The 15,225-nt window shown below is 38.5% G+C and overlaps 1 protein-coding gene and 1 pseudogene across 25 annotated transcripts; both read right to left on the bottom strand.

Moving 5' to 3' along the window:
• Positions 1-1,524: 1,524 nt before the first annotated feature.
• Positions 1,525-14,423, bottom strand: LOC116258925 (zinc finger BED domain-containing protein RICESLEEPER 2-like). 25 transcript variants are annotated; one of them, XM_050079151.1, is made up of 13 exons: positions 14,276-14,423; positions 14,061-14,167; positions 8,160-8,201; positions 7,617-7,760; positions 4,691-6,811; positions 4,557-4,611; positions 4,405-4,477; positions 3,254-4,289; positions 2,943-2,977; positions 2,798-2,852; positions 2,548-2,671; positions 2,239-2,364; positions 1,525-2,155 (listed from the first exon to the last, which is right to left on the bottom strand). In XM_050079151.1, exons 5-6 carry the CDS (start codon positions 5,870-5,872, stop codon positions 4,573-4,575), a joined length of 1,221 nt encoding a protein of 406 aa, XP_049935108.1. In that variant the 5' UTR covers positions 5,873-6,811; positions 7,617-7,760; positions 8,160-8,201; positions 14,061-14,167; positions 14,276-14,423; the 3' UTR covers positions 1,525-2,155; positions 2,239-2,364; positions 2,548-2,671; positions 2,798-2,852; positions 2,943-2,977; positions 3,254-4,289; positions 4,405-4,477; positions 4,557-4,572. The 25 variants fall into 25 exon arrangements, 23 of the variants coding, with proteins under 23 accessions (XP_049935108.1, XP_049935110.1, XP_049935103.1 ...); XM_050079153.1 differs by lacking the exon at positions 2,943-2,977 and having other exon boundaries at positions 3,254-3,368; positions 3,510-4,289; XM_050079146.1 differs by lacking the exon at positions 2,943-2,977 and having other exon boundaries at positions 3,254-3,368; positions 3,702-4,289.
• Positions 11,320-13,436, bottom strand: LOC116258830 (UDP-glycosyltransferase 708G1-like; annotated as a pseudogene).
• Positions 14,424-15,225: the final 802 nt, after the last annotated feature.

The following is a 15,225-nucleotide window of genomic DNA, read 5'->3' as shown; positions in this document are numbered from 1 at the left end:
TAAAGATGTAGTTTATTTTAATGGAAGCATGCATGCACTCACTTCATAAATGCACCTACTCATCTTTGCCAAGATCTTAGTGAGTCGAGTAGGATTCGCTACAATGATCAAGTCATATTGCGACAACAACTTAAAAACACTTCACTTGTTTTGGAGAAAAAATACAAAATTTCTCAAAATGACTACAAACCTAAGAATTTTCAAAGTCGATTTCAGACGGATTCAATGATTGAGATTTTCTCAAAATCAATTTCATCCTGGAGTCAATTTTCAACCCAGAATCTACTCAAAATCAAGCAAATTTTCATGTCCTTATCAAAGTCTCAAAAGAACTTCAGGATTTCTAAAAAAAACTTCTCTAAAAAATCCTAAAGTCTAACGGACGTACAAAATTATTCAAAATTCCGAAACCAAAATTCAAATTTGCCCAAAATCAAGAAAATTTCTCATGACTAAGATTGACCGGAATTTCAAGGCACTAAATGCCAAATCCAAATATGTTTTCAAAAATTCTGAATTTGTCGAGTTCCAATCATTCTAAACCCAAAATTTCGACCTCCAAGATTCAATTCTCAAATGATTCCAACTCCAATTTCTAGATTTTGGCTTCAAAACCAAATTCCAGTTCAAATGCTCCCAAGAATTTTTCCAATCAGTTTCAAATCCCAAAACCCAAACTATCTTCAAAATTATAGCTTAAATGTTCTAGTCGTCCCTACCTAAAATTTTAGCTTCCAAGTCCAAAAATCCTTTACCTAAGCTTCAATTGTTCAAATTTTATTTAAAATCCAAATTTCACCGATTCAAAGTTCCAACTTTTGGGGTAAAATCAAAGTTCAACTACTAAATCTGGCATTAATCCAATAATTCTATTCCAAAGACAATTTAAAATCTTCAAAATTCCTGAAATACAAAATATTTCTAAACAAATCCAAGTCTCTATTCAAAATAAACTTAAAAAAAAATTCCAAAATCCAATTCTTGTATAGGCATATGAAAAACATAGCTTGTCAAGCTTGAGAAAAACCTAAACCTTGTCTACTAATGCAGGGTGACTCTCCCGCCTTGTCTGTCCTCAAATTTTGCCATATATTTCTATTTTATCGTGTGTATCTCTTTCTCCCTCTCTCTCTCCAATTTTTGCTATTAATTCCCATTAGGATGACACCCTCTCTTTCACATCCAATCTTAGTCATTATTTCAAAGTCTTGTTACCTTGATAAAGTAAGTGGCAGATTTTAGTTAGATAATTTGAAGATCAAATGAACAAGTTTATCAGAGTACAGTTATAGACATGCATTATGAAGTTAAGCCTGAGGCCTAGGGCTGAACACGAGCTGAGTCGAGCCCGAGCTCGGCTAGCTCGAACTCGGCTCGCCTAAGTAAGAGTCAAGCTCGGCTCGACAATAACTCGACTACAATAGCTCAAACTCGACTCGATAGTCATGAGTCAAGCTCGAGCTCGACTCAATTAAGCTCGATAAACTCGTTTGCTCTTGAAGAGACAGACGCAAGAACAACTCGTTTAAGCTCGATTAACTCCACGCCATATATTAACATCATTTGACACATATATTAACATCATTTGACACATACAAATGCTCGGTAGTAGTAAATTTACAAGAACGTCTGTGGCCAGAACATCACCATAGTCCATAGGTCATGCCCAACTCGTCACGAGCCAGCATTGCCAAGGCAATCACCATAGCACATGGAGGTGGACACCATGATCCAACCAGGAAGCAGATTGTAACCATCACCATCAAATTTTGACGATTGCCTAGGTCCCAAACTCAAAATATGAAAAAAACATGGTGCCAAAAAAATGGATCATCTGAGTGCCTAGGTCCCAGCATGAAGTGGGCATCACGGTGCTTTCCTCCGTGAAAAAGAGGCTCTTTCTGATAGTGGACAAATGATCTCAAACAAATTATACGACATCCGTTGATCATATAGGTTCTCCTTAGAAGCAGCAGCTTCCTCCTCCTCCCACCGGAAGGCAGAGAAGGGCCAGATGCACCTTCTTTCTTGGAAACGGCTTTTGCCATACACTAAGCCACCCCTCCAAGCACCCACCCTCCTTGAGGGCTGCGCTGCTTGCCTTAGCCTTGTTTACTCGGGTCTTCCAGCTTATGTAGTCTGCCCACTTAAAAGTCTGTAAATTTCAAAATACAAGATTTCATCAGATAAAGTCACCTAAAAAAAGCAAGCAGTCTTCGCATTAAGATCTCAACAAACCTCATTAGTCGTGGTGTTTGACAGACAGAGATGAGCATGGTATATGAAGAAACCCGCTAGCAGCATCGAAACAACCGCAAGGAATACTATCAAAAGAATATGTGTGTTGTAGGTGCCCAATAACCACTGAGCACAAAATTTAAAAAGAAGGAAGAAATATTAACATGGTAATAAGAAATGAAAGAAAGAAAACTGCAGAAAAGGCAAAATGAAGCTCAATTAGTTGATAGTAGACCTGTAGAATCATCTTTACCTTTTTGTCAGAGAGAAACTGAATCAGTAATAAAAAATTTAGACCAATATACTTACAGTTAATCAGTTGAGAACTTGAGATACATAATCTCAACTGATCTACAACTTTGACCGGCCATCAATCACAATCACCTACAAACCAAATCTGTTGTTGGGGCCCGCATGCTGAGCACTTTCATGTCTACATTTTAGGGCAATAATATCGTAACTTTAGGAACATAATATACCAATTCAAGCTTCATCAAACTGTTAGATAAGATACATGGAAAAAGGCCCAAAAAGTTTAAAGGATGAGTTCAGCTTTTACGCTTTCTGTCATGTGCTAAACTGGAACTTGGCAGGCCCTTGACTCCTCAGGATCTCTGGTTTAATCAACGCCTTAAGTGAGTTTCATCAAGATAAAAGCTAGGGAAAACGAGTACTGTACTGCCAATCATGATATGGGCCTTGACCTTTTCAATGAACTCATGAACCAGTCTTATCATCACTGTAAGTATTTAGCAAAAAACATAATCTCATTCAATTAAGGGATTCAACCAATGAATCTATCTTCTGACACAAACTTGTGTTGACGCTGATTAGTGTAACCCAGTGACTCAACCCAACTATGACAAGAGCAACACTATTCTTTTTCAACTTCTTTCCAATTGCCTCCAAGACTTTTTTTTATCATGTTTAATTGGACTACAACCACAGAATTTCAAGCAGAAAATGAATACGAAAGACTTTTCATGGTATGTCAAATTATGTTAGTTACACAAACCTTCCAGCAAATACTATGATTCGCTGTTGCTGCTTTTTGTTCTGGCGATGTTTAAGTGCTAGTTGAGCCACTTGAATTCCAGAAGTCAGATTCATTTCACCACCAATCTCCAGACCTGCAAAGATGAAGTGACCAATCGTTCAAATTTAGTGGCAAAAGTTACACCTTTAAATGTATATCTTCAGTCAAAATTATGTAAAGGCATGCACCAAACGTGAAATCTAAAAGTCTTTTTACAGTTTGTAGGAGTACTAACAAAAGAAGGAGCCCGTTTGAAAGCAATGAAGTCCACATAAGCATTTAGCTGATACAATTGAGTTAAAAACCATGACTTACTCAAATTGGGCCTAGTAATAATAATAAAGAAAAATTATACATTGCAAATCACAAGAAGAATGAAATATAAGTAACACACACACACATTTGGAACTCACTGTAAATAACTTACCAGAACTCAATCACATGCTGGAGACACGTGAACAATAATAGACCAACTTTCCTTTGGCAACTTGGTTTTCCATGAGGACCACATATGAATCAATATCTTAGTATGCAACAGCAGCACCAGACTACCAACAATAGTACATTACTAATAGACCACATACATGCAATAGATGAGTCATCACTCATCAGTTGCTTGGAAAGCATTCAACGTGCAGGCAGAAAGTTGTTGAACAGGTATAGATGTTTTGCCACCTTTCACATATGAGCGAATTGCCATCTCAAGTCCCAATTCCTCAGCCATCGCAAGTTCACAACCATAGCGATTCTAAGAACAGCAGGTCCCTGATGGACTTCTGAACTTACAAGTTACAAAGTTTCATAGAGTGTATCATAAACAAATAAAATGACAGTGCAGAAAATTAGTCCATCAAATTCATTCCAAATGAATGGGACTTAAACATAATTAGCTTGTTCATAAGTATGTAAAAATAAGTGAACAAATGTTTTGAGAACCCTCACTCCTCTCAACTCTCAAGGAACCAAAACTTGAAAATAAATCATCCCTTCCTCTAGCCACAATAACAGCCACCTCCTGAATGACATAGAAAAAAAGGCTATGTCACATTATTGCCAAATTTAAAATACTGCTCTTAATTGGTAAAGGAAAGTTAAGAAACGGTACCACTAACTCGAATTCACATACTCACTTCATATAGAAGCTCTTCACACAATCATGAGTCATGAACATTGGACATCAAAGCAGAAAACTACAAGAGGCAACTGAAACAGACACTAGAATCACATTAGATCAAGAAAAAAAAGAAAACAAAACAACGAAAAAAAAAAAAAAAAGCATTACCAAGAGATAACTTGAATCATTCTAATGATATATATTCACTTGATTCATCCTCAACCTGAAAGAAATACATATAGTCAATTAACAAATTATTTACAAAATATTTAATGAATACAATTTCTTCAAAACATACTTACTTTTGTTAAAACTTCATGCATTGGATCATCATCATTCTTTACCCAATTACCCAAACAAACCAAAGCTTCAACTGTTTTTGGCATCAATGAACTACAACTATCATTAATAATTCGACCTCCTGTACTGAAAGCTTTTTCTGAAGCAACAGAAGTTATTGGAATTGACAACAGATCACGCGCCATTTGTGAAAGAATTCGATACTTAGATTCCTTATCCTTCCACCATTGCAAAATATTGAAAGAATCTTCATCACCATTATCATCATGCTTAATCAATCCATCCTCCAAATATGTGTCTATCTCAGATTTGGTGACCTGAAAAGCAACATTCTCAGCTTTACCTAAGAACTCAAAAAATAGCTCTGTTCCACTACGTGGGGCGTCTCGACTCTCTCGACCTTGAATACTAGAGGAAGTAGTTGATGCAGTAGAAATATTGACATCCACTTCATTTCTTTGAATGTAACTTTCATAAACATCTTGTAAAGATTGTTTTATTATTTGCATTTGTTCTTCCCTTTCTTCTCTTGACTGGTAAATTCTTGAAAAAAAAAATTCTGATAATGTGAGTTTCACGCGTGGATCTAATATGGATGCAATAATCATTAACAAGTTACAAGATTTCCAATATTTATCAAATTTCTCCTTCATTTTCACTGCCATTGCCTTCATAAACCCACCTTCATTTTCAACCTTTTCCTGCAATATTTCTTTAACTCTCCAAATTTCAAGAAAATATAAGTTTGCTGTTGCATACGATGACCCAGAAAATAAGGTGGACACATCATAGAAAACCTGAAGAAAATCACATACCACTGCTATTTTTTCCCAATCCTTAGGTCCAAGCAACCATACAAAACCTGGGTCTTCCATGCTATACCTTGCAAAAGCATCTTTATATGCAAGAGCTGTTTCCAACATAAAATATGTTGAATTCCATCGAGTTGGTACATCTAACACAAACTTCTTTGTCGTTGAAAGATCCAACTCTCTAGCTGCAGCAGCAAAACCATGGAGTCTTGAAGGTGACATTTTGATATATTTAATTGCATCTCTAATGCTAATGATTTCATCTTTAATGGCACTCAACCCATCTTGTACCATCAGATTCAAAATATGTGCACCACATCGCACATGAAAAAATTTACCTCCATAATACAAGCTGATACCACTTTTTTCCATGTTATCTTTTAATTTTCTAGCAAGAACATCGTTTGATGAAGTGTTGTCAACTGTAATGGATATTATTTTTTTTAATCTCTCACTCTGCAAGATGCTTAGCAATTACATTTGCTAAAACTAACCCAGTATGAGGTGGCTCAACTTCAGTAAAGTTGATGATACGTTGTTGCATATTCCACTCTTTATCAATGAAATGTGCTGTTAATGCCATATATCTAAGTTGTTGGTTTGACGTCCACATATCTGTAGTCAAAGCAATCTTATCAACACCCTTCAAGACATGAAGCAATTTTTTCTTTTCATCTTCATATAATTTCATAACATCTCTCTTAACTGTCGTTCTTGAAACTGGCACCCAATTAGGAAAACCAAGCCTAAGAAGGAATCTAAACCAACAATTATCTACTATGGAAAAAACATGTTCTCCGGTTGCCACTAGTTTTGCAATTATCTCTCTTATTGCCTGAGCATTGATGTTGGAACTTATTTCCATAAGCTTCTTCGTGACATCAGAAGTATTCTCAGATTTAAAACTTAAAATCGTTTGTTTTTTGTTAGCAAAACGTGTCAAACATTTGTGTCTTCTCATTGATGATGTAGATCCTCCTGCACTTATTAAAAATAGTGTACTGCAGTACTTACATTTTCCTTTTTTGATACCATTTATAATGGCCTCATCAAAATCATTCCATATTGATGAAGTCTTTGACCTTGATCTTTTTGCACCACTTATACATACTTCAGGAGCATCTATTGAAACTCCTTCATTTTCAGTGTCTTGCGAATCCATAGGAGTTTCATTAGAGGAATGTACTCCGTTTGGGACATCATCTGAACTCTGTCTCGAATCACATACTTGTTTGCCCTTATCAATGATATTTCTTCCTAAATTTGTCATTCTTCAAACTAGTGTTCTTCCCTCCTGCTCAAGCTTTTCTCCTATTTGAACATGAAATTTAACAGAAACATATTACAATCTAAGGGAATACCAACAAAAGACATCCTTACAATTTAAGGGAATACCAAAAGAAGACATCCATCCATATATATATATATATATATATATAGTGTGGCATAACTGAACCACACTTAGTTTTGCTTGCATGCATTGATTGATAAGAACAGGTTCACATCGATTTATTTAAAAACATAGTAGAAAATCAACAAAGCAATAAATAAACAGAAAAGAAAAAATATGAAATATACCCAAATACCATTGGAGCGTTTTAACAGAAATCCTTAAAGAAGCATTAGAACCTTCCATATGATGTCATCCAGACCAATCATTGTGACATCAACTGCCTTTTCATTTCACAAATGACACAAATACTTGTTCAAAAAAAAAATAAAAAAACAATGACATCAAGCATTTTTCAAATGACATTAGACTGTTTTGTTAAGTTAAATACATGACTGTGACATGCTGTAAATCATGGTTGCACTAAAAGCAAATGTGTTGAGAAGGTGGAAAGAGAAGAAGACTTTTGAAGTGTTACCACCAAAGAACACACAGTATGATAGGTATGCATATCATACTTCCATACATGCATCACACGCTGCATTAACACATATCATGTGCTTTGGAATGCAAAATTAACAACAAAGAAAATATTATCAACAGCCTTGCAAAGTATAAGAAAATATCATCATCAGCCTTGCAAACAATGTGTGCCCAAAAGACCAAGATAAAAGTATAATCAAATTAACATTTGCAGATCAAGATATGAAAACAGTTTTTGCTTACAGGAATCGCAGCTTTGTAAGCTTGCCCAAAGTGCTAGGAATGGGTCCAACGAACTTGTTCAAGTAAAGATCCAAACTAACCAGGCTTGAAAGATTCCCAAGTTCATTAGGTACTGCACCACTTAAATTGTTACTGTAAAGCTCCCTGCAAGAGAGTTATTTTTATTAGATACATTGTTATGGAAATTTATGCAAGTCATAGAAAAAAAAGACTAAAATTGCACAAAACTAAAACCTTGCTTTGACCTATACTGCCTAAACATTCATATGCTTGGTGAAGCTTGGTGATTCTTCATTGCAACACACATGAAAAACAAACAGAAATGACCCAGAGTGAGTTGACTTGTAGTTTGGTTAGGGAAGTTTAGTGAATGCCAAGTCATAGCATCTTTGTGTTTTGAAATATTGCTCTGGATTTGCTTAGCTTGAGCTTGTTTTGACCTCAGCCTACACTTGGGGGAAAGCAAACGAAAGCCTGAATAGGCAAGAGGCCCAATCGATTCAAGAACCAAGCACATATTTTAAACAAGTACTAAATTTTCACCTTCATGTATCGATAATCCTCAGGCATGATTGTTGCAACAACCTGCAAACAAAAAATGATTTGCTATGAGGCAAGGGAAGGCTCTACAATTAGAAAAGCGACCTTAATTCCTTGTTCTCAGACGTGCTAAACTAGGAGAAAACTCAAATAATATAAAAGGGAGAAAAGTACTTAATCAGCTAGGTGCTATGATTGCTACTCCAGTTGCTCTACACTAAAAAAAACTAACATCTTAAACTCCCAGGGAAAACACATAAAAATTGTTTAATATCCAGAAACCATGTATTACAAAAGTGGAAAACAATAAAAGAAAGACGAGGATGAACCATCATCAAGAAGTCTTAGTATCAATAGCCGAATGGATATCGCCCAACTTGCTTACTAAATATGAAAAAACTAAACGTTTACCGACATTTAAGATCAAAAGTAATGTTGTATGAAGAAATATAATCAGTTTGGGCAGCCTTATGCAAATGGGCAAGGCACAATGATGAGGATGATGATAAATAGTACCGGTGGACAAGCATTACAACCATATGCAGTACCATGATAAATAGGTGAGTATATGATCTAGAGAAATGTAATCAGTCAGACATCCATTTTGGAGATTAAGGCTGTATATGACAGGCATGACCTGAGGCAGCTTCGTTACCTAAGTTTTAGACTTAAATTCTGAAGACCTAAACATCATGAAAGTTCACACTCCTATCGAGTGCAATGCAGACGGTTGAAATGTTTGGCCCCCCAAGCACATGTTTTAAAGTTCAAAACCTATGTCTCAAATCTCTCAGCCAGAAAATAAAGTCTTGTTCAAAAACTCCAGAAACAGAAATCCAAAATATCGACATCAAGAAGATAGATGATCCTAGATAAGTAAACTGTATAACAAGTAATTTACATTCACTAGAGAAGCGCATACAATGACAACTACAGTGACTCCAACGGTTTCATATATAAGATACAATTAATCCAGATAATAAAAGGTTGAATAGTGGACACCCACCCTGGAACAACCACAATGGAGAAGCTGGTCGAAGGAGGAGAAGCGGCAGCCGGCAGGAGCACAGAGCACAAGCGGAGAAGAAGAGCACAAGCAGGGCGGCAGCGGCAGCTGTGCAGAGCACAGGTGTCAGGCGGAGAAGAGAAGAGAAGTCGGACTGTCGGAGACGACGGTCGACGGAGAGACCGAGAGAGAGAGGGAGAGTCGGAGTCGGAAAGAGGGAGAACGAAAAAAAGAAAGTAAGAAACCCTAGCCTAAACTTTTTCTTTTCCCGCCTGAGAAAAGTGAGACAGCTGAACCGATTTTTTTAAAACCGGTATGTTAATCGAGCCGAGTCGAGCTTTAACGAGTCCTGTAGAGTGAACTCGAGCTCGACTCGATTAGTTAAACGAGTTGACTCGTGAACTCGAGCTCGACTCGTTTAACTAATGAAGCAGCTCGTTTAACTTACGAGTCGAGCTTAAACGATCGAGCTCGAGTAGCTCGACTCGTTGTGCAGCCCTAGCTTGAGCCTAATTTTTTGAGTTGGAATCGAGCTCCAGTTGAGTATTTCAGGTGTCGAGCCCAGCCTCAACTCTTCTCCTGTTTAGGCCGACAAGAAATGAAGTGGGAGATTTTCCTTGCCAAATATCTAAACCCAATCCAAATATGTCACTAATCATCTGGGTCAATTATTAAGGGCACCAAGAGATCTAGGCCTAAAACCCATAGCAAACTTATTATGCTCAACTCTGAGTGTTCCAATTGGACCAGTTTTATTGGGTTATCATTTGGGTCTTGGATTGCATTTAGGTATTAGATTTTAAAAAATAGATTCATATTCAATGAGGAGACCCTTTAAGAAGTTGTTTAGTTTGATACTTATTAATTACTTAGATAGTGTATACTCAAATGTCATCATCTACCAAGTACAAGACTTGCATGTTTTTCTCTAAAAATGAACTTAGAACTGAGAGTGATCCTTGATAAAACAACGAGATGGCCCCATCTGCAAGGATCTTGGCCAGGACTAGGCATCTGGCCAGGCCATAGCGTGACTGTAGCCCGCACCTGAGTCCATCTGGATTGCCTACAATTGGGCTCGATTAAAAAATATACTTTTATAACATATATAATTTTATATTTATTTAAATAAAATAATATTAAAAATAAGATATCGAATAGGCTTGGTCCAGGGCCCGAGTTGGGTCAGATACTAAATACCCATCAGGTGCCAACCTGGTGCCTTTAACATAGACCAGGCCTTGTTTTAGTTCGATCCAAACCCACCCCTACCATGGGTCTTCAAAGTTCTCATCTTAGCCCTTTTGGCCTGTGGTGTTTTGCTATACATGACATATTAGATCACCTCTCAAATTGGATTTTTATTACAATGCAATGCAACAAATGGTGTGCAGTAAGAGGCCAAAAGACTTTTCCATCCAACCTAGAATGGAAAAATCAGCAATATATATATATATATAAAAGTTGGATCATTCCAGCTAGGATTGATCTATTCTGACAAATGCACCACGGTTCATGTGTGTGTGTGCCCCGATGCATGAATCAGGACTTGTGCTATGAATGACAGAGGATTGCACCAGCCAAACCTGGTTAGAGGGGCCCACTGTCTTTCTTTCTCATACCAATAGGTCAGGGACAAAAACCAAGCCCATTAAAGTTTTATTAAAACATTTTAAACAAAATATAAACATGTTAATATATTTAAAAAAATATTTAACGTAAGCATGCTTTGGTTCTAGTTGTTTTTATGAAAAATGTGAAGTTCTGTAAAATGTTGATATTACTGGGAGCTGTTCATCTTTGCTTACTAGAAAGGACTACTAAACCCCAAAAAATGTTCAACCTAATACATGTTTTACATCAACCTGTTCTTAAAGTAAGGTTAGATCACCAAAAAAGAAACATGTTAGCCATTGAACTAAAACTGTTTGGTTGTTGTCTCTGGCATAATGTCTCATACAGCTTTCTCTGTCTCTCTCTCATACTGTTTGGGCGTTACAAGCTGTAGGAACAGTTTTTGCGTTCTCTGGTGACGAGAGAACACTCGTCCTCCACAATTTCTTTCCAGCGTTTGGTGCGGCCAGCTAGAAAAATCTAATTCTACAACCTTTTCATTATACAAGAAACATTTTCACTGCACAAGGAACAACACAGAAATGCTTGAAGCAATGTGATTACATTTTTCTTTGGAAACCTAACAAGCAATGCCATTACATTCAAATGAAAAAAGAAACAAAGAAACAAATGATGGAAACCAAATCAGAAGGAGCATAAATTGAGTTCACATAGCTTCTTAAACAAAAGCAACTGAACCGCATACTTCTGAACCCACCAAAATAGCCATTCCTACAACACAAATTTCTACACCAAATTTATTGACGTTCCATTTTCATCCTCCACATCTACACATTTTAGAGAACAAGATCCAAGATTACGCAACTGCTTTCCATCTACCCATGAGTTCGGCCAGAGTCCTACGATAGTCTCCAGCCATGCTAATCGACCTCCTAGCCTCCTCCCGCAGCTGCTGGGCGTGCTCTCATTGAGATGCTTGTCTCCCATCCACAGTCTCAGTTGCCTGCCAATCTCCTGGCCCTTGAGCAGCCCTCCTCCATTACACTCTCTCCAACTTCTTTCCCAGATCCCCAGTCCACTCCTCTCCACAGCCATAGCATTGAGCAGCTGATCTCCAGCCTGTGGCCATTCAAAAATGGGCACCCCATGCCACACTGCCTCAATCACTGAGCTCCAACCACAGTGACTGAGGAAGCCACCGACCGAGCCATGGGCCAACACTTCTTCTTGGTCAGTCCAATTGTCTACAACCAGGGCCCTGGCCTTAGCCCTTTCCACAAACCCATCAGGCAACACATTCTGAGCTTCCCCTTGGCTCTCCTCTTTGTCCACAATCTTGGTCTTGAGCACCCACAAGAAGTTGCAGCCAGCCATCTCCAGCCCATTAGCCAACTCCACAACCTGTGCAGGCGCCAGAGCGTGACGACTCCCAAAAACTGATATACAGCACACTGCCCTCAGGCTGCTCGTCGAACCACTCGGTCACATGGGCACAACCCTCGCCGCCGGCGGGCCTTCCACCCACCAACGGGCCTATGGGAAACATGCTCGGCAACGACATCAGTGCCAGCTTCCCATCAGTGAGTGCCTGTAAAGACTCTGCCTCCAACTTGGAGAATGTGTTGATGAGAACTCCAATTGCTCTGTTGAGAGCTCTGTTGTTCTTGTGGAAGAGGGTGGTGAAGAGGTGCTCGTGGTTCTTTACGGCCGGCGGAACACAGTAAGACGGGACGGCCCCGACTCCCAGTATCTGAATTTCCTCGGTCAGGTCGCCACTTGGTTCAGAGCTTGAGAAGCAGATGCTGAAAGCAAGCATGGTTGCAGAGGACACGAAGAGGACGTAGTTCGGTATAGAGTGATTCTGATGTCGCACATGCAGGAAACAAGGAAGATGTCGAAGATGAAGGCAGAGATAGGGGCCTTCGTAGCAAGTTGGCTTAGGAGAGGGCGAAGTACGTCCTTCGAGCGGCTTAAGGTTTCAAACTGAAGGCAGAATGGATCAGTGGTATTGTGGTGGGAAGAGTTAGGATTCAGGGGAAGAGGGTCGTACCATAGAGGATGTACGCCTGGAGAAGATGAAAGGAATGCAGAAATATGGTGTCATTCTGCATATGATACTGTGGATTTGGTGGCAACAAAGATGACGTTGAAGCCGTGTTCGACGATGGTCTCAGTGAAGCGGATGAAAAGCAAGATATGGCACATGCCCGCACTTGGAACCATCACAATCCATGGCTTCTTAGAGTTCATAGTGCACGACTCGGTGACGGCTGCTACAGATAAGAATGTTGGAAAGCTATTGAATTGAAGGGCAAGTTAATAACCAAACCTGGTTATATGTTGGTAGAAGGGGAAACTTTCAAGAGCCAACATGGAAGATCTGCTAATAAGGAGGTGATTGGTAGCCTTGGAAGATCCGAGGGTTGTGTGGGATCCGAAGTGAAAGAAATCTACTGTTCAAATATGCATGTCCGGTTGCCTCTTTAATATGTAGTTTGCCTTTGATCACATGAATATGTCTTCTTTTGTTTTCTACATTAAAACCTCCGACTCTTTTCCAACTTTTTTTAGGAAAGCATTACCTAGAAGTAGGGCTGCACACGAACGACTCAAAAAACTTGAGGTTAAGCATGCCACCAAGGTGCGTGGTGTGGGTGCTGGTGCGGGTGCCGGCGCGGCACATTTCAAAAAATTTAAGTGCGGCGGTGCGGCGAGAGTATTTATTATTATTATTATTACTAATTTATTGTAATAATAATAATATGTATATAATATATATGACAAAAAAAAAACCTCCAAGGAATCCACAATAAACATTTTCTCATAATAGCTAACAGTTCTTGCTCATCTAAAGCGATCTTGCTTTGTGTAAATAAAAGGTCCTGCTTTCCCTTATTAACAATTTTCAGTATCATTGAGTATCTAGTTTATGAACCACTCTATGTAAGACACAAAGACTGTCGGTGCATGGAGTTTACATAAGTTTACAAAGTAAAGGCTGATCAAAATGGCACTAATCCGCCCTGCTTAATAATCTATACATCCAAACCTGAAACCTAGGAAACAGGTTTTCAGGTGATACACCTAAATTTCTGAAGGCTACCGAAACAATTAGCCCCAAATCCCTCATGATCTCAGACGAATTCCGAGTTTCCAATCAAGATTTCAGATCATTAGAGCAACAAAAAACTCGATTCATGATCGGAGAAACAAATAAACGAGATACATCAATCCAAGCACAAAAGAGAAACCCTAACACTAAAGATAACTGCATCCCTTCGGGTTAGGAGAAAAAAATATCTGATCGTGGAACTCTGCAATACCTTGGGTACAAAGAGTGGCAGCACTTGCTCTCGCTTTCTGCAGGCAACCGAGTGGGTCAAGTTCCACGCACAAGGAAATCCTTCTGCTATGCAAGGAAAGGCAATGGCTGTAACAATAAACCGAGAGAAAACAAGGGCATTGAAAGAGGGTTGAGGAAGAAGATGAAATGGGGAAAACAATGGAGGGAGACAGACGGCTGGAAAAAACAAACTACCTGAACTAATTTGATGCAGCCGGAAGAAGACGATCGCAGCCAAGTGCCAACACCGGTCGCCGGACACTCAGGGAGGAAGCTACCGCCGGTGGAAGGGATCGCAGCAGAGAGAGAGAGAACTAAGAAGGCTGAAGGCGTTAGCAAAGGGAAAAAACGAAAAAGTCGTGCCCGCCATAGTTTTTCATTACAATTAAAAGAAAGGACAAAAATGCACAGACACCGCACCGGACTCGCGTCAAACGCGAGTCGGGTGCGAATCAATAACATTTTAGTCGGATGCGTCTGACCACCAGCGGACTAAGAAGTTTTAGCGAGGCACTAATCCATTTTATTATTGGAATGATGTATAGCATAATAATGTATATAGTATATTATATACATTATGTGACCAAAATATAATATAAGTTGTAAACATAATATGTTATAAACATCGTATGTACATGTTATGTTATTATTATAATACTAAGATACGTATATTATATAATATATATAGTAAAAAATATAACACGTATATGTATTTATCGCAGTTTCCTACATAAGAAAGCGAGCCAACGTGTGGGGTAGGGTTTCTTAAAAGCTAGGAATGATGTCTAGTTGGGTCGCCACACAAAAATGTATATGTGAAAAGCATATGTGCATGCATTCTCGAGATTTACACCATCAATCCAAACCTAAACTCTGTTTTGAATGGGGCAGGTGGATCCGACTCCATAGCTAACCAAATCCATTCCCCAACTCAAGTCATGAGCGCAGTCCATCTTATAAATGGAAAAAGCAATCAAATCAAGCTTATTTCGATTTCTAAAAATTTTCAGAAATTTCTATGTTTTTGAAAAACAGCAATAACCAAAATGCCTAATTTAGTTAGGAATCTCTTGATCGAAATGCAAGGATTTTGGCCCAATGGGTAGTCGAAACCAATAACTACAAAAAGAATCCGATTTTTTACA

Source organism: Nymphaea colorata, chromosome 8 (assembly GCF_008831285.2).
Source record: "Nymphaea colorata isolate Beijing-Zhang1983 chromosome 8, ASM883128v2, whole genome shotgun sequence".
Lineage (NCBI taxonomy): Eukaryota > Viridiplantae > Streptophyta > Magnoliopsida > Nymphaeales > Nymphaeaceae > Nymphaea > Nymphaea colorata.
This window is presented reverse-complemented; position numbering and strand designations above follow the sequence as displayed.